At 44.0% G+C, this 19,406-nt stretch overlaps 1 protein-coding gene across 5 annotated transcripts in view; it reads left to right on the top strand.

The window, feature by feature from the left end:
- ptdss2 (phosphatidylserine synthase 2) overlaps positions 1-19,406 on the top strand; it is a 110,280-nt gene that overhangs the window by 80,312 nt on the left and 10,562 nt on the right. For 3 of the 5 annotated variants that reach the window (XM_086007630.1, XM_086007628.1, XM_086007631.1), the window contains 3 exons: positions 4,920-5,034; positions 5,765-5,910; positions 8,838-9,023. In XM_086007630.1, the coding sequence (XP_085863756.1) occupies positions 4,920-5,034; positions 5,765-5,910; positions 8,838-9,023 (447 nt within the window). Of the gene's footprint in view, positions 1-4,919; positions 5,035-5,764; positions 5,911-8,837; positions 9,028-14,571; positions 14,594-19,406 lie in introns of those variants that run through there. The other 2 variants (XM_086007632.1, XM_086007633.1) reach the window with 2 other exon arrangements.

Here is a 19,406-nt window from a genome sequence, read left to right as displayed (position 1 = left end):
GTACACAGATTTTGGTGTCATCTGCAAACTTAATTGCCATGCTCCCAACACTGCTGTTCAGGTCATTAATAAAGACTATGAAAGTAGCAGGCCTAGGCCCAATCCCTGAGAGACACCACTAGTAACAGGTCTCCAAGATGAGCTACATCCGTTAACTACAGCTTTTTGACTGTGGGATTGGAGCTAATTCCTAATTCAACGTTTCAAATTTCTACTGATGGCATAAGATTCTAGTGTGAGGTTAAAAAAAAAAATAGGCGAGGGGGAAGAAAAGCCAGTTACTTGATGCTGAGTGCTTCTGGCCTGAAACTGATGAACTCTTTACAACTTCCAAAGTTCCCTGTCACATACCAGGTTTACTCATCATTAACTGCTTAATCCATAGCCTCATGAGGGAGGTTGGCAGAGATAGGCCCACTGTAAGGCTGGCACCATCTCCAGTGTACTCGGTAAAAGGCTGGTGATGCCAGTTTTTTTTTATTCGTTTATGGGCTGTGGCAAGGCCAGCATTTATTGCCCATCCCTAATTGCTCTTGAGCAGGTGGTGGTGAGCTGCTGCCTTGAACCGCTGCAGTCCATGTGGTGAAGGTACTCCCACAGTGCAGTTAGGTAGGGAGTTCCACGATTTTGACCCAGCGACGACGAAGGATCAGCGATATACTTCTAAGTCAGGATGGTGTGTAACTTGGAGGTGATGGTGTTCCCATGCGCCTGCTGCCCTTGTCCTTCTAGATGGAAGAGGTCGCGGGTTTGGGAGATGCTGCCGAAGAAACCTTAGCGAGTTGCTGCAGTGCATCTTGTAGATGGTACACACTGCAGCCACAGTCTGCCGGTGGTGGAGGGAATTTCAATCCAGCGGGCTGCTTTGTCCTAGATTCTTGAGTGTTGTTGGAGCTGCACTCATCCAGGCAAGTGGAGAGCATTCCATCACACTCCTTACTGAGTATTCCATCACACTCCTTACTTGTGCCTTGCTGATGGTGGAAAGGCTTTGGGGAGTCAGGAGGTGAGGCACTCACCGCAGAATACCCAGCCTCTGACCTGCTCTTGTTGCCACAGTATTTATGTGGCTGGTCCAGTTAAGTTTCTGGTCAATGGTGACCGCCCCCCCCCCCCCCCCCCCCCCCCCGCCAGGATATTGATGGGGGATTCGGCGATGGTAATGCCGTTGAATGTCATGGGGCGGTGGTTAGACTCTTACTTGTTGGAGATAATCATTGCCTGGAACTTCTGTGGTGCGAATGTTACCTGCCACTTATCAGCCCAAGCCTGGATGTCGTCCAGGTCTTGTTGCATGCGGGCATGGACTGCTTCATTATCTGAGGAGTTGTGAATGGCGCTGAACACTGTGCAGTCATCAGCGAACATCCCCGCTTGTGACCTTATGTTGGAGGGAAGGTCATTGATGAAGCAGCTGAAGATGGTTGGGCCTAGGACACTGCCCTGAGGAACTCCTGCAGCGATGTCCTGGGGCTGTGATGATTGACCTTCAACCACCACAATCATCTTCCTTTGTGTTAGGTACGAATTCAGCCAGAGAGAGTTTCCCCCCCCCCCGATTCCCATTGACTTCAGTTTTACTAGGGATCCTTGATGCCACACTCTGTCAAATGCTGCCTTGATGTCAAGGACAGTCACTCTCACCTCACCTCTGGAATTCAGCTCCTTTGTCCATGTTTGGACCAAGGCTATAATGAGATCGGGAGCCGAGTGGTCTTGGTGGAACCCAAACTGGGCATCAGTGAGCAGGTTATTGGTGAGTAAGTGCCGCTTGATAACACTGTCCATGACACCTTCCATCAATTTGCTGATGATTGAGAGTAGACTGATGTGGCAGTAATTAGCCGAATTGGATTTGTCCTGCTTTTTGTGGACAGGACATACCTGGGCAGTTTTCCACATTGTGGTACAGTGTTGTAGCTGTACTGGAACAGCTTAGCTAGAGGCGCAGCTAGTTCTGGAGCACAAGTCTTCAGCACAACAGCCGGGATGTTGTCAGGGCCCATAGGCTTTGCCGTATCCAGTGTGCTCTGCCGTTTCTTGATATCACATGGAGTGAATCAGACTGGCTTTTATGAAGATGGGGACCTCAGGAGGAGGCTGATATGGGTCATCCACTCTGCACTTCTGGCTAAAGATGTTTGTAAACGCTTCAGCCTTGTCTTTTGCACTCACGTGCTGGGCTCCAACATCATTGAGGATGGGGATATTCATGGAGCCGCCTCCTATTGGTTGTTTAATGGTCCACCACCATTCACGACTGGATGTGGCGGGACTGCAGAGCTTTGATCTGATCCGTTGATTGTGGGATCTCTTAGCCCTGTCGATAGCATGCTGCTTCTGCTTTTTAGTATGCGTATAGTCCTGTGTTCCAGCTTCCCCAGGTTGGCACCTCATCATCAGGTACGCCTGGTGCTGTTCCTGGCATGCTCTTCTACACTCCTTATTGAACCAGGGTTGGTCCCCTGGCGTGATGGTAATGGTAGAGTGAGGGATATGCCGGGCCATGAATCAATCTCTCTGGAAAGAAAGGTGAGGCAAGATTGTCCACTGTCAGTATCTTATTCAGTGTCTTCGGCAATGATGCGTTGGCTTCATAAGGGAAGGCCTCAGTGTGCCATTTCTAAGAATTGCAGCACTTTTTTTTGCAGGCATTGTGTTGATTGCCTCATCTGGAGGGTACAGTGAGGTCTACTCAACATCTTGACCAATATGTTAAACAATGGATGAGTTGGTGGGAGCCCCAGCTGTGGTATTATGGCTTTACATGGCTCGAGGGAATATTGAAGATATTGATTGGAAGATGCAAGGAGCAATTGCCCTGATTATTGATTTATAGTGTCATCTGGAGGTCCTGGTGAATGCTGACTTCATTCTAGGTACACATCGTCAGTGTGTGTTCAAGCGTCTGTCGATCTTTCTTGACTTCAATAACATGTTGTGGCAGGTAAGATGTGTCCAAACAGTTCTTCATTGTTCAGATCTCCTAGAATGCAAGAGAAGGGCTGTTTGTCGCCAATGTGTGGGTACAGGATCAAGCTGAGATTGATTTGTGACACGGGAAGATGATTCTGGGAGCAAGGGAGGACTCTGGCCTACAACAGCCTGGCACAAAGTATTTTGGAGGGGGTGTCAGTCTCAAGTCTCTTCGCCAATGCTCCTCACATTTGCCTGGATGAAGCAGTTAGTGACGAGTAAGCATGGCATGCGAGATAGGACCCTGGCATGGACATCAAGGTAGATGGAATATTTCAAGCTGTCCTGTGTAGGTCCTTCCACCATTCTGAAGGTAGATGCCCATATAGCTGATGAGGAAACTGAGACTTGGAATGCTGTTACCTGCATCAGTGTATGAGAACATATTCATACATCCAGTATTTGGTACCTAATGTGATAAAGTTGCAGAACGGGAAACCGATGCTGCTGAACCTTTGCACCTCTGTGCTTCAGCGGCAGACTAGGTTATCCAGGACTGATCTGGGCAGATCTGCTATAACAAAGACTTGCATTTATATAGTGCCTTTCACGGCCTCAGGATATCCCACAGCTAATTATGTACCTTTTGAAGTGGTGTCACTGTTGAAATGTAGGAAACATGGCAGCCAATTTGTGCTCAGCAAGATCACACTAACAGCAATGAGATAAATGACAGATAATCTGTTTTAATGATGTTGGCTATACTCCAAGGCATTGTTGATGATTGACTAGCCGACCAGGTCAACTAATGGGATGTCGAGGGATAGATCTCCCTGTGGCTGCCATTCTTCTCATTCTCATTCAGTTCCAGGTAACCCTGCGAACTATTGCCTTAGCCACAGGATGACTTTTATGGGAAATGGGGTTTAGAGAGTGGGGGCAAGGGGGAAAGCGAGTCATACTGGTTCAATATTGAGCACTTTGAGGTTGGCCCTGAGAAACATTGGCAGAGTAGAGAGCTCTCCCCTGTTTCTGGCTGTACCATTGCTCCCTAAGAGTGTCTGAAATAGGGAAGAGTTTCATCCCACAGCACTAACCACCTTAGTTTTGAGCACAAAAATATATTTAAAGAAACACAGGTGTCCTGCACTAAGTTGCACTAGTGTATGGAACAGAATGTGTACAGTAGAAAGCTAGAGTCCAGTGTTTATAGTTGGTACCCAGGTGGATAATTGAAAAGTTCCCATTATTATGCATGCATGTATGTACATCATGTGATGAGTCACATAACATATGAAATATTTAGAAGTGCTGTCTTTAGCAATAATTCAGTGCATTACTCACCAATATTCAGCACACTACAGGACTAAAATCAGTAAGATATTCTACTCATATTAATGTTTACGGAGGTAGCTTCAGGTTCCAGTGTGGATTATAGTATACTGCAGCATCAATTTGCTACTGTAAAAAGGTGACTTGCACAACATTTCTGATGCACAATTAAATGTCCTAATGGCATTTTCTACATTGTAAATGTGGTCCTGGGGAGCATTGTTTAGTAACCTGCTGCTCCAAATGAAAGATGGGGGTCTGAGATTCTCATTGCTAAATGGGAGGAAATTCAGCTTTGTGGTCTTAGTTTTAACTAATGGCAGCTCATGAGGCCCAAGTAATTGTGGGTTATTCATGCCCGAGTGTCACTGGCAGTGGGAATATTGCATATCTTCTGTCGATGGCATTCCTTCAAAGTAAAATAGTCTCTGATGTAAGGTGACAGAAAATTGAGCCCCATAACCCACTAAATAACTTGCTTAGTACTTTTTCCTTTTCTGTTGTCCTCCTCACCATTAAGATGAAGCATTCCCATTGATGTCTGAGTAACACATTATGTTGAAGTATTTTTTTAAAAAATACTTAACTGTCTGTGTAAGCAGGTATTTAGTCAAGATGGTCAGTGAGAAAATTCTTGATCTTTATCTGATACGATTCTGCTTCTCCTTCAGAGGAAAAATCAAGCGCATTGCTTTCCAATTTACGCCATACAGCTGGGTGAAGTTTGAATGGAAACCAGCCTCGAACCTTCGCAGGTGGCTGGCAGTTTGTGGAATTATTTTCATGGTAAGGTATTGGATATATTGTGTTGCAATTGGATGTGAAAATTCATCTCAAAAATTATTTCAAAATATTTTGTATTTTTTCAACACATTCATTATTTGAGAGGTTAGAAATGGGAGTAGTTTAATGCTTCATTCACTGCTGCAAATTTCAGGAATTGTTTAATAGTACTGCCAACACGGCACCTTTTTCCCCTCCAATTATTTTGTTTATCCATACTCCACGGGATAGGACAATCGGTGGCCATGAGAAACTTGCCACTGGCTGGCTGGTTTCCCCCATGTCTCCTGTTAATGTAGGTTTATAATTGACCAGAAAACAGGTGTAATTCTTGCACTGGTAATGTGGTCAGGGAATGAAACATTGCCCCAATCTCGACTTTTCCCCCTCCTCCAAAATCTGACGTGGCACACCCCTCAAGTACGGAGATAAAAATTTGAAGCCCTGCCTTTTGAACCATTTCTGTTCGTCAACATCAAGCTTGGCTTTATCAGAAAAACTGGTAAAATGGACATTTTTCTTGACCTTTGTAGTCCAAGCACAGAGGCACTGACCCGTTGGAATGATTATATAAAAACTATAATATGTAGTATTTGTATTTTCAGCAACAGAGAAAAAATGGTTTAGTTGTGCTATTTTTTTGAAAAAAAGTGCCATTGACTATTCACATGTGTTGCTCACTATTTCAATTATACTCCCAAGAGCTAAGCAGCCCTTTGTCTATGTTTTGCAGTTCTTGCTTGCGGAGTTAAATACGTTTTACCTGAAGTTTGTCCTCTGGATGCCCCCTGAACATTACCTGGTCTTGCTACGTCTAGTTTTCTTTGTACATGTAGGAGGTGTAGCAATGCGTGAGATTTATGACTTCATGGATGACCTGTAAGTATCTGTTGCAAAAGAAGGACCAGTTGAGCAGTTATGTCATTAGGTTCTTTCAGATAAGTGGCAAACTAAGACCCTGAACTGTGTCTGATCTGTGGAAGTTTATCACTGGTGTTTAATCCTTGTGACGATGTTGCTTTCAAACTAGCTTTTACCTCTAAAACATGCTGTGCACATTCAACTATTTGGTAGAAATCTCTTTCTCCAATGTACCAATTTTTCCAAAAAATATAGGCCCGTATTTTGCAGGGCCGACAACGTACGCCGCCTTAAGCCCTCCGAATGGCCCGCAAGTTCCGAATTTCTGCATGTGCGAAAACCCGGAACTTGCAGTCTGTCAAGGTTCGCCTTGACAGATCGTCCACATGCGCCCCAAAAATACTTCCGCTGGCGCAGAGTTGGGCCCAGTAAATACCCACGAAACTCTTACGCCTGGTAAAAGCAGGTGTAGGGCCTGCTTTTACTGGCGTAAGGGTTAAAATAAATGTTGAATTAAAATTTTTAAAATAATTTAAAGCAAAAACATTTTAAATTAGTTCATGTAAATTTTGGCCCAGATTAAAATGTTTAAAATTATTTTTCAAAAAATTCAATTTTATTTTAAATGCTTAATTAAAGGGACTTTTAATTAATTTTGAACATTGGAAATATTTATTTTTATCAGAATTTCGTTTCTCTCTTTCTCACTCATAAGCTTATGGGGATTTCATTTGTAAATGGCATCCCCCTTTCTAATTGAATAGCAAAATACTGCGGATGCTAGAAATCTGAAATAAACAGAAAATGCTGGAAATACTCAGGTCAGGCAGCACCTGTGGAGAGAGAAACGGTTAACGTTTCAGGTCGATGACTTCGTCAGGTTCTAATTGGTTGACTTGGCCCGCGTGATTCCAGGGATGTTTCTGAACCGCCTGCGTCCCTGGGATCTGTGGGCCTTCACACAGGCGTACGCCTGGAAGCCCAGGTCCCGAAGCCCGGGAGCCAGCAGGTGCTTTTTTTCGGGTCGGAGGCGTACTCCGGAGGTGTGCATCTGACCGCAATTTTGGCCTGTAGATTTGTCGTTTACTACACGTCTCATTTAGGGTTTGTCTTTCCCCTTAGTTGGTAGTGTTTGAAAAAAGGACAGGACATTGCCCTTTGCGCCCAGTGATCACATCAGGCTCAGGTTGAGCATTACTGGAACTTTTCCACATTGTACCAATTGCAAACTCTGTTGAAACATCCTAAACTTATTTCACCGGTTCCTTGTTAATAGCAAATGAGGTAGGAAACCATAGCAAAGCAACCTGAAATCCGAATTCCTATTGCTGCATTAAAGTGTTCAGTCTCCGCTTCAGAATTGTGCTCCTAGTAAACAAGACCCACTTCAGGGTGGGCTGCCATTCCATGGACAGTTCCAAGGTGCACAGCTAAACTTGCACTTAAATGGCAATCTTCGCTTCATCAGTTTTTTTTTCCTTCAGCTCTGCTGTTTCTCTCATACTGTAAGTGTATTTTAAACTTAAAGCACCCTACAGTGATAGTGAAGGGTCACTGATGGTAGAACAGAAACATGCAGAAGGTTCACTCGGTTAATCCCGGGGATGAGGGGATGGACATATGAGGAGAGGTTGAGTAGATTGGGACTCTACTCATTGGAGTTCAGAAGAATGAGAGGCGATCTTATTGAAACATATAAGATTGTGAAGGGGTTGGATCGGGTGGATGCGGGGAGGATGTTCCCGATGATGGGTGAAACTCGAACTAGGGGGCATAGTCTTGGAATAAGGGGCTGCTCTTTCAAAACTGAGATGAGGAGGAACTACTTCACTCAGAGGGTGGTAGGTCCATGGAATATGCTGCCCCAAAAAGCTGTAGAAGCTACATCATTACATAAATTTAAAACAGAAATAGACAGTTTCCTAGAAGTAAAGGGAATTAAGGGTTACGGGGAGCGGGCAGGAATTTGGACATGAGTCTAGGTTCGGATCGGACATGGCCCTGTGGGTAGAGGAGCGGGCCCAGGGGCCGTGTAGCCTGATCCTGCTCCTATTTCGTGTGTCTAATTCTGTTAGATTTAGGAGATGGTTCTGTGATAGTAGATTGGCGGTTAGGATCAGATCAGCCGTGATCTTATTGAATGGCGAAGCAGGCTCGAGGGGCCGATTGGCCTACTCCTGCTCCTATTTCTTATGTTCTTATGTATTTATTTTTATCCAATGGATTTGCCCAGTAGTAAAACTGGAAGAACCAGTTTCCAAAGTTCAGTGTAAGTGAGAATTTAGGTGCACCGCCCTCGCAACTTTCAGCTTTCCTGGAAATATTCCAGGGGTGTGAACGGTCAGTGTTTAGTATACTCTGATATTCTGTTCTCACTCCTTCTTTCCTGCTCACCCACTCCCACCCAAAAAGAATCCAAGATAGCCGAAGAGATCTTGTTGCCTTCTGAATTAAAGTTAAGTTCATTCCTACAGAAGAACAGAGCAAATCCAAGTTAGGTTCTCTCTTCCATAATGAATATATGTAGCTAAGTATGCTGACTAGATGGAACAGAACAGTCACTTGCTTGTAGCCTGATGTAAGGCCATATATTTAACCCTTGCTAATTTTGCAGAGCTCATTGATGCGAGTGAACATTTTCTGAGTGTGCCCCTTTTATTAGCTTTCTGCAAAATCTGGAACAGTCTAAAGAAAATCAGTGTAGCCTTGTCAGATATGCACAGAAAGTAATGGTCAAGTCCTTGAAATAGTTTACAGTGGCACAAACTGTCCCAGTTTTATATTGTGGGTAAATGTGAAGACAGCTGTTACATTGCTTATTTGTGAAGCTGATGAATAGTCATTGTTTTCCAGTTTGCTATACTGATCAAAGTACAGGCTTCAATCAAATTGTCATCCCTATGAATTTTTGGTAATGACAGTGCATTAATCACCTTTCTGTGCAGGAAATTCCATAAAAAGCTTGGCCAGCAGGCTTGGTTGGTAGCTGCGATCACAGTGACGGAATTCCTAATTGTGCTGAAATATGACCCACATACACTTACACTGCCAATTCCTTTCTACGTCACCCAGTGCTGGATCCTCGGATTTATACTCCTCCTGACTTGGACCATATGGCGTTTCTTTATACGGTAGGTTTTATTCATGAATTTGCAATATATATTTTGTGCGATTTATTAGGTAATGTGATCAATAATTTACCTGCCCATTAGTTTTAAGTAAACGATTTACACACTTAAAACAAAGAAAGAGACTTTAATTTATATAGCAACTTTCACGACCTCCGGACATCCCAAAGTGCTTTACAGCCAATTAAGTACTTTTGCAGTGTTGGAAAATTACTTAAATATGTAGTTAGTTTTACCAGAATCTCCTTGTCAACCTGACTATCTTGCCTGTGGTCTCAAATTCCAGGCATACTTTTCAGTCATGCAAAAGATGATTGTATTTTCTGTTCTGTTCTGACGAAGGGTCATCGACCTGAAACGTTAACTCGGTTTCTTTCTCTACCGATGCTGCCTGACCTGAGTATTTCCAGCATTTTCTGTTTTTATTTTTGTATTTTCTGTGTTCCGTGCTGATGAGGTTTAGATCCGTCATGTTTGTGAAAGCATTAGAGAGTATGTGATTTTCCTTCCATTTGTGTTTTATACTTCATAGGGATGACAGGACATTCTAATTAAATATTTTTCCTTTAGCAATTTTAGTTTGAAGGGAATATTCAATGTGTAGATAGTCCTAACCTCCATCACACAATGATAGCCAAATTGGTACTGGCATTGCCTCCAATCTGCAAAAGGATCAAAACCTAAAAGGAACTCCATGCACCATTAAACCTATTTCTTGTTTACTGAACTAACTTGACTCTGTCCTTGGACCATTTTCTCTTTGTTCCAGTTTCTCCTCTCCTAAAGATGGCAACTCTAGGCTCCGCTTGTCAGCTAAGAGCTCTTAAGTGCCTCGCCCAAGTGACCATTCATCTGCGAGCCTAGACCATGAATGTCAGAAGGCTACTTGATTGGAGGCCATTGCAACAGAGCCCACTCCTCTCCTCACCTGAGGTATCACCGAGTACCAATCAGGAGAAGGAACCCTGTGTGATTTTCCTCTTTAATTTGACATTGAGGCCAATTTTTAGCATCCCAACTGCTGCCCTGGTTGAGATCAAATAATTTAAGAACAAACTAGGAATATAACCTGGGACCTTCTGGCACGACATGATTTAGTGAACAACACAATGTCCTGAGCCATTGAGGGAGCTTTTGTTCCATTTTTAATGCATGTTATAAACAATTCATTCTGTCCTGTGCATAGATATAGATAAATAAATATATTTTCTTTATATTTTGTAGTGCTTGTAAATTTATCTGGCACAAAGGTGTTATATTTGTGCTTCAGATGAATTAACTTCTCCACCCTAACTGTGGGGAGGAGAGAATATTTATACCATATGTGAGATGTGTAGCTGGAATCAAATTTATGAGCATCTCAGAACTTTGAGACAAGCATGTAGAAAGCACCCAAATAGTGTACACGTACTTACAGGGTCATGTCCGAATCAATTCAAAGGGTCCTCTCAGACTGATGAGATCCAAGAAGGGAGATGTAGAAATAATGAAATGCCAGAGTTCCTAAAACAAGTGGTCAGTTTGAAATATTTTGCTGTTAGAACACAGAAGTCCCCAGGAATTGAGTGGGGGACTTTGAGGCATTCACAAGAACGCAAAATCCTTTGACTCCGCACTGAGGCAAAGTTGTGAATGCATCCGCTTCCCTCTCTCAATGTAACATTACTCACCACTGTCCTTACCGCGACCCATCTGCCACTGAATTCTCATCCATGCCTTTGCTTTCAGACTCGACTATTCCAATGCTCTCCCGGCCAGCCTCCCATTCTCTGCTCTCCGTAAGCCACAGCCCATCCAAAACTCGGCTACCAAAGCAACTTGCATTCATATAGCACTTTTAACATCGTAAAACATTGCAATGTGCTTCACAGGAGCGTTATCAAACAAAATTTGGCACTGAACCACATGAGATATTAGGACAGGTGACCAAAAACTTGATCAAAGAGGGAGGTTTTAAGGAGCATCTTAAAGGAGGAGAGAGAGGCGCAGAGGCTCAGGGAGGGAATTCCAGGGCCCACGTAGCTGAAGGCATGGCTGCCAATGGTGGAGCGATTAAAATTATGGATGCGCAAGAGGCCAGAATTGGAGGAAGACAGAAAACTTGGAGGGTTGTCAGGCTGAAGGAGGTTACAGCGATAGAGAGGAATTTGAAAACCTGGATGAGAATTTTAAAATTGAGGCGTTATCGGACTGGAGCCAATGTAGATCGGCGTGAACGAGACTTGGTGCAAGTTAGGATAGCGGCAGCAGAGTTTTGGCTGAGTTCAAGTTTATGGAGGTTGGGAGATGAGAGGCCGGCCAGGAGAACATTGGGGTCTAGAGGTAACAAACGCATGGATGAGGGTTCAGCAGCAGATGAGCTGAGGCGGGGCGGAGAAGGGCTCTGTTACGGAGGTGGAAGTAGGCAGACTCTTTTTTTATTCACCGGTTGTGGGCGTTGCTGGCAGTGCCAGCATTTATTGCCCATCCCTAATTTCCCTTGAGAAGGTGGTGGTGAGCCATCTTCTTGAACTGCTGCAGTCCATATGGTGAAGGCACTCCCACAGTGCTGTTAGGGAGGGAGTTCCCGGATTTTACCCCAGTGACGACGAAGGAACGGAGATATATTTCCAAGTCAGGCTGGTGTGAGACTCGGAGGGGAATTTGCAGGTGGTGGTGCTGGAGCAGATATGTGGTCGGAAACTCATCTTGGGGTCAAATAGGAAACAAAGTTTGCGAACGGCCTGGTTCAGCCTCAGACATTTACATGGGATAGGGATGGAATCGGTGGCTAGGGAGCAGATTTTATGGCGGGGACTGAAGACAATGGCTTCGGTCTTCCCGATATTTAGTTGGAGGAAATTTCTGCTGGTCGTTGGACAAGCAATGTGACAAATCATCAACTGGATTGGTTGAGGTGGTGGTGAGGTAGAGCTGGGTGTCGTCTGCGTATATGTGGAACCTGTCATTGTGTTTTCGGATGATGTTGCTGAGGGGCAACGTGTAGATGAGAAATAGGAGAAGGCCTTGGGACTCTGAGGTAACGATGCAGGAGCCCATGCCCTATCCTGCGCATAGTCCCAGTCACCCACACCCCAGTCCTCACTGACCTACACTTGCTCCCAGTCCCAACACCTCAAATTAAAAAATTTCATCCTGTGTTTAAATCCTTCTATGGCCTCATCCCTCCCACTGAACTCTGTGCACCTTTGACCCCAGGCTTTTGTGCACCTCCTCGTAGCTTTGCCCAATCACTGGTGGAGTTGCCTTCCTGCATTGGGCTCCATGCACTGGAATCCCCTCCCTAAGCTCCCTCACCCCTCCATTTCCCTTTTTCCCCTCGGCGTACCACTTTGACCAAATTTTTGGCCAGCACTCCTAATCTTTCCTCCTTTGGCTCAGTATCTGTCTTTCCTTGTGCCTCTGTAAAGTGCCTTGGAAAGTTTTTCGACGTGAAAGGCACAGTATAGTGCAAGTTGTCACAGTTTTTGCAGCGGCAAATAAGCTTAATGCTCCAAAAACCTGTTGGGTTAAGGGGGCTAATTTGGTAACATTGTCTTGTTCTCTTGATATTGCGATTAGTGCTAGCCTTTCCTCAGTTGAAAGCCTGGAATATGCAGGTTACCGTGACTTTCAAAGGATGCAGACAAGACGAGTTTGCAAAATGCTTTATGTCAAAACAGTGAAAATACTGTTGAGTGGTTATTTGAAGGGTGGATTATTCATGTTGGAGAGGCAGATTCATGAGGTGATTTACCAGAATGATACCGGGGATGAAGAACTTTAGTTTTGTGGAGAGACTAGAGAAGCTGGGAGTGTTCTCCTTGGAGTAGAAATGGTTATGTGGAGATTTTATCGAGGTGTTCACATTGAGGGGGTTTGATAGGGAGCAACTGTTTCCACTGGCAGGAGGGTCAGTAACTGCAGGACACAGATTGAAGATAATTAGCAAAAGAACCAAAGGGGAGATAGAGAAAACAAAATTACACGAGTTATGATCTGGAATGCTCTGCCTGAAAGGGTGGTGGAAACCGATTCAATAGTAACTTTCAAATGGGAATTGGATAAATACTTGGAGGCAAGGCAGGCAAACAGTTGCAGGCAAATGGAGAAAGAGCTGGTGAGTTGGACTAATTGAATAGATCTTTGAGAGAGCTGGCACAAGCCGAATGGCCTCCCATGCTGTAAAATGGTTCTATGTTCTTGGATTATCAGAAATTACTGAATGGTAATTGTGCTCTAAAGAAACCTCTGGCATCAGGAGAACTACCTATTTCCATTCTTGGCAGACGTACCAGTCACTACATTGTTTTTCTAGTCATTTGCTCACAAAATTAAAAATTATTGTAGCACAGATTGGCTCCATTGTGACTTGTGATTGCAGGAACTCTTAATTGCTCTTTAATTCTGACATTTCAATTAAATTGTGAAATTGAAAAAGATTTGTTTACTGATACCTATCCCAGGGGCATGTCTGTTTTTCTAATTGCAATTGCTCCCACCCCCACCCACCCACCTATGTTGAAAGTCAATGTATAGTTATATACATTTCTTAGCTGGTAAACATTCAGGAGTTTAGCAACTGTTGGCTGGAGTAGGTCTTTTTTTTTTCAAACTGATAAATATTTGGACACCTTGAATGCCATGCTGAGGTGTCTGAGTAACGTAATTACGTTGGCAACCCTTACTGAGTTATGTGTGTTGACACAGGTAGATATTTTCAGTAGAATGATTGTCTTTTGGGAACTAAACCAGCCGAAGACATGCAGTTGAAATTGGGATGTCACCGATTGGTAGTATGTTCTAGTGAGGCAGGACAAATTCTATAGAAAAATAGATGGCACGGCTTTTTTGTCATGTTAACTTTTTAAAAATTTGACTTTTACACACGTGCGGTGGCTTTTTGAAACTTCAGTTGGTTTGTGTGGGGGTGGGGGGCCAGGGAATAGTGAATAAAATAGGAGCATTGCCTCACAAAGATTTAGGGTTGGTAAATAGCAGGCCAGTGACCTTTGGCTGCTCTTGCCCTTACTGGCTAGTCACAGTCAAAATTAATATATGGCTAATGTCAATTAAAATGACCACATTTTTATCCATGCCATTGAATTGTTGCTCTATAATTGCTGAATGTCGCATTGTTGCTGTGTGACTACTGAGTGTTTTGCAACCTGACTACTGAATGTTTTGCTACCTGTGATGCAATGCAGCATGACCAGTCACCTGAATCTGAAGCATTATTTCATTCTTTTAAATGTTTCGAATTGAAGTTTGAATATTGATGTTATCTCAACATGTATAGCATCTCAAACAGGTTTGTGTTGTACAAAGAATACAAATGCATACTGTAAGGAACCTACTCTCATGTGCTGAGCAGTGTAAACGGAGCCCTACCCTGTAGTCCAATCTCTTCAATGCATGGAAAGCTCTTGCAATTTATCTTGAAAGCTGACGACCTACAGCATTGTGCTGATAGTTTGCTGTCTTGTGTGTGACCATGGTGTCGTCATACCTTGTTTAATATGCAACCTGGACTTGGCACCATTTGATTGATTTCTTTTTCCCCTGTTTTCAGTGGGATGTGCACGTTCAGTGAGGTAGGTAGTGCGACCTTTTTTATTTCAGCTCCTCCCCTCCTCTTCCCCCCCCCCCCCCCCCCATCATCACCCCCCCATCATCACCACCTCCCCATCACCACATCACCCCCCCCCATCATCACCACCATATCACCCCCCCATCATCACCACCATATCACCCCCCCATCATCACCACCATATCACCCCCCCATCATCACCACCATATCACCCCCCCATCATCACCACCATATCACCCCCCCATCATCACCACCCCATCACCCCCCCCCCCCCCCAATCATCACCACCACCACCCCCCCATCACCACCCCCCCATCATCACCACCACCCCACACCCCACCACCCCCCCCCATTCATCACCACCCCCACCACCCCCCCCCATCACCACACCCCCCCCCCCATCACCCCCCCCCCCATCATCACCACCACCCCACACCCCACCACCACACCCCCCCCCCCCATCACCACCCCCCGCCCCCATCACCACCCCACACCCCTTTCCAAACACTCCATTTTCCACACTTCCACTGGAGGAAATTTGCACAGAGCTGTGTTCACTGAGCTGCTGTTTGTGTGAAGCCGTGAGCTCAGTCTCCATCATTTCCCATCTGTTGTGTTGTAGATGTAGTACTGCATGCCTTGTAACAAAGGGGTGTTGTTATTTTTCACTTCCATAAATGTAATGACTAGTCTTTTTCAGAAGATGTGAATTTTATGATGATTTTGGTATCGAGTGTAAGCTTGAATAGATGATTGGATTTGACTTGCAGAATACGTCTCCCATCTGTAATCTAGGCTATATAGAGGGTATCTGGTCAACTGATGCCACCCAGGTTCATAATTTCAGATGATCCGTCCCTCTTCCAGCCATATGTTTCCATTTGTAAGGAAAGACAGACTTGCATTTACATAGCACCTTTCACAACCACCGGACGTCTCAAAGCGCTTTACAGCCAATGAAGTACTATTTAAAGTGTAGTCACTGTTGTAATGTGGGACATGCGGCAGCCAATTTGCACACAGCAAGCTCCCACAAACAGCAATGTGATACTGACCAGAAAATGTTTTTGGTATGTTGGTTGAGGGATAAATATTGGCCAGGACACCGGGGATAACTCCCCTGCTCCTCTTCGAAATAGTGCCATGGGATCTTTTACGTCCACCTGAGAGAGCAGACGGGGCCTCGGTTTAACGTCTCATCCGAAAGACTGCACCTCCGACAGTGCAGCATTCCCTCAGCACTGCACTGGAGTGTCGGCCTAGATTTATGTGCTCTAGTCCCTGGAGTGGGACTTGAACCCACAACCTTCTGACTCAGGCGAGTGTGCTACCAACTGAGGCACAGCTGACACTGTGGGTAAAAGATGCACATGTGAAATATTGAATCTACATTTGCAAATGTAGGAATCTCATCATTGTCTTGAGACACTTGGAACTGAGGCACAGATACACTTGCAGCTCTGTCTGGAGTCTCGTCTGTGAAATGAACAAAATTTCTCCAGTTACATTGCGTTCCGGGTATTCTCACTTTTGCAAAAGACCATAACTTCGTGCCTATAGCTGGTGTGAATTGGGAGTCTTTTGTTCTCTGGCAACCATTACCAGAGATGTAAGTATTTTAACAACCTTTTCCTTGGTCTACTCCTATTTCTGTGTATTTGAAGTTGGTTGTTGCTACTGTATCCCCCCCCCACCCCGCCACATTGCATTACTTGGCTCAGTGGCAATCATGAATGATACAGTGCTGAATCCAGGCTGCTGTTCTGTTATTTTAACTCCACAAACAACATGTGACACTGGACAGTGTCAGATGGACTCGACAGTGATGATAGGCCAACTTGTATTTTGTTTCTCCTTTTCAAGCTAACAGTGGCAAGAACGTGGTGCCCCTGCATGTTTGGCTGTACATGTGCCTCAAATCTTCCTTTTTAAAAAAAAAAAAAAAATTCACCCGCCAGTATGTCTGCTTGAGCCATGGCAAGTTTCTGTCACTAATTACATTCACTTCTCTCTTTGACTACTTTCAAAAGTTGAATTAGATCATAAAAGACTTTGGTGAATAAGAGCTTTACGAAACTTCCATCTCTGATTTAAGTTTGTTGTACAGCAGGATGGCCAAAACTAACAGATCAGAGGCAACTGAGTATGAAGGGCCGCTCATGTCCTGTGCTGCATGTTTGTTTTTGGTAGTTTATGATCCGATTCTTACCCATTTGTTTTTAATTGTCTGCGTGTGTAGCCTGTGTTCAGTTCATTTATTTGATGAGGTGATAGGAACTTGCAACTAGATAATCGAGAAATAAAAGCTTGGAAGTATTTGTGTTACAAATGTATTGGTAAATCTGCCTTCTACTCGAGGAGCATTTCTTTTTCCCCCAGAGTTAAATATACCCATACCCTTTCTGGAAGTGCTGTCCCATGCACAGCAGTTTGAGGTATTTATTGTAGAAAAAACTTCAGTGTGTGCAATTGCTTGAAAACGTATTCAACCTTTTGTGTATGCTAATTAGAAAATAGCAACAAAATGTGCATGAAATTAGACTTTACGGCAGCTGTTTTAGAATGCTAAAAATTTGCTTTATGGCATGTGGTTTGTAGTCCTTCCCAGTCCACATTGGGTGAGCAAAATAGTTTGCCTTTCTGTACTCCACATGGCTAAAATGTAGGCCATGAATGTTTTTGAAACTCTCACTAATGGTGGCCAAAGTGGATCCAATCTGACTTCTCTTTTTAAAAAAGAAAGCTGCAAATGCCCAGCTGGCCAATCACCATCTGAGAGAAAAACCTTCGAGAACGGTCATGGTGAGGCTGACTTTTATATTGCCAGCAATTTCTGTGCTCTACTGATTTCCTATGATTCACAGCTTTTCTTTTTCTCTCCAACTGCTTTTTTCACTACTTGTCTGTTTAAATACCAGGGAATTCATTTCACTGTTGAAGTAAATGGCATTGAATTGTAATCAAAAGGTGCCACTGACTGAAGTAGATAATATCACATGGTCATCACACTCCAGATATCAAAGTTTGTTACAGATGCCAAACTTTTTTTAAGAACAAGAAAAGCCAGTCATCTACCTCGAGCCAGAAACCTACAAGCACGTTCCAATCTGCAAAGTTCCCTAACCAAACAATTAAACTCTTGACTTGAACCTGTGTGTACTTAACAATTGGACTTTGTAGTCTTAAAAGAACAGTGTTCCCCTTTAGCAGCAGAATTACACATTGTATTCAACATGGCATACCACTCTGTACTTATTCAATAGCATATCATTCATCTTGCCATGAGCAATGCCACAGGAGACTCACTAGTATGGCAATAAATTTTAGTTGGAGCTAGCCAATACTAGCTTTTAACTCTTGCAAGCCAGGCAGCTGAGGCTGTAATTTGGAAAGGCTCCTGGAATGAAGCGTCAAGACGGGAACTGACCACACAAGACAGGAAACCCAAAGCGGCCATTCAGCCCATCAAGCTTCCACGGCCCACCGCAATCACGATGGACTCTCCCAGTGGGGGAGGGAAGAGTTAAATATGAATACTCTCAACTCCCCCTTCAAAGATGGGAGAGTAAAACTCTTCCTACTACCGCTCACAAACATCCCCTCCCAGCAAAGGAACTATTGTAGAGTATTCTACAGAGCACAGTTTAAAAAAAAACAATCTGGAAATAAAAAGCTGGTTCCAGTAAAAGTGACCGTGAAGCTGTCGGATTGTTGGGAAAACTGGCTCACTAATGTCCTTCTGGGAAAGAGACCTGTCATCCTGGTCTGGGCCTATATTTGACTCCAGCCTGATGTAATTGACTCTCAACTACCCACTGAAGTGGCCTTGAGAGCCACTCAGTCAATCAAAACCACTAAAAGGCCCACCACTACCATCTGAGGGCAACTAGGGATGGGTAATAAATGCCTGCCTCACCACATCCCAAGAATTGATTTCTAAAAAAAGAAGAAAAAATTGACATTGCATCATCCCATGTAATAGCCACTTTCATTCTGATTCACCCAGCTCCTTTTTAAACTCAAATCAGTCAGGGCAGAGTTGATTTTAATGACTTAATCATAAGGGGAAGCTTGTACATGAGGGAGAAAGGAATAGAATTGTGTGCTGATAGGGTTAGATCAAGTAAGGTGGGAGGAGGCTCGTGGAGCATAAACACTGGCATGGACCTGTTGGTCTGAATGGCCTGTTCCTGTGCTATATAATTCTGTGTAGTCTTGTTAGTATCCACTCTTGTCAGAAGGGGGTGGGAGAGCTCTAAACGAGGGGAACGCTGTTGTTAATGCTGCTCTGCTGGCACTGTATTTCATATCCATACATCCTCAAGAGGGTGAGGTGACTAAGGACACAGTCCCTTGCAATCACCCTCCTCATTCTTCTCCTCCACTGGGATGTTTGAACAGTATTGACCATCAGTGCTGCTCCAAGGGTCAGTTGAGAGTGAATGTGATTCAAGTGGGTAGGGCGGGCAATCAGTTTTAACTTTACTTTGAGGAAAAGCTTCCCTTTTGGACAGCCTGTCTAACAGCCCAACTGAAGTAGACAAAGTTCTGTTACCTGTTGCCAGTTGTTTGATGCAGAATTCTTCTAGTTCAGAGTCAAATGCTGAATGTTGTGATATACAAGGTACTCTAGAGCAAGCCTTCTTTCCATGTTCTGCATATAATGCTGAATTTGTTGCTAACATTGTGCTGTTATCGCTGGCATCAAATTTGTTCTGTCTCACTGAAGCTGAAAATTATGCACTTAAATTGCCTCCAGCAACTCCCCTCCGAATAGGTGGCCGAGCAGTGGACTAGCTCTCTGAACTCTAGGACAA

The sequence above is a fragment of the Somniosus microcephalus genome, chromosome 15 (genome assembly GCF_052327205.1).
Source record: "Somniosus microcephalus isolate GS21.2 chromosome 15, FLI_Smic_1.0, whole genome shotgun sequence".
NCBI lineage: Eukaryota > Metazoa > Chordata > Chondrichthyes > Squaliformes > Somniosidae > Somniosus > Somniosus microcephalus.
The sequence above is the reverse complement of the archived record's forward strand: the minus strand, read 5'-3'. Positions and strand labels throughout refer to the sequence as shown.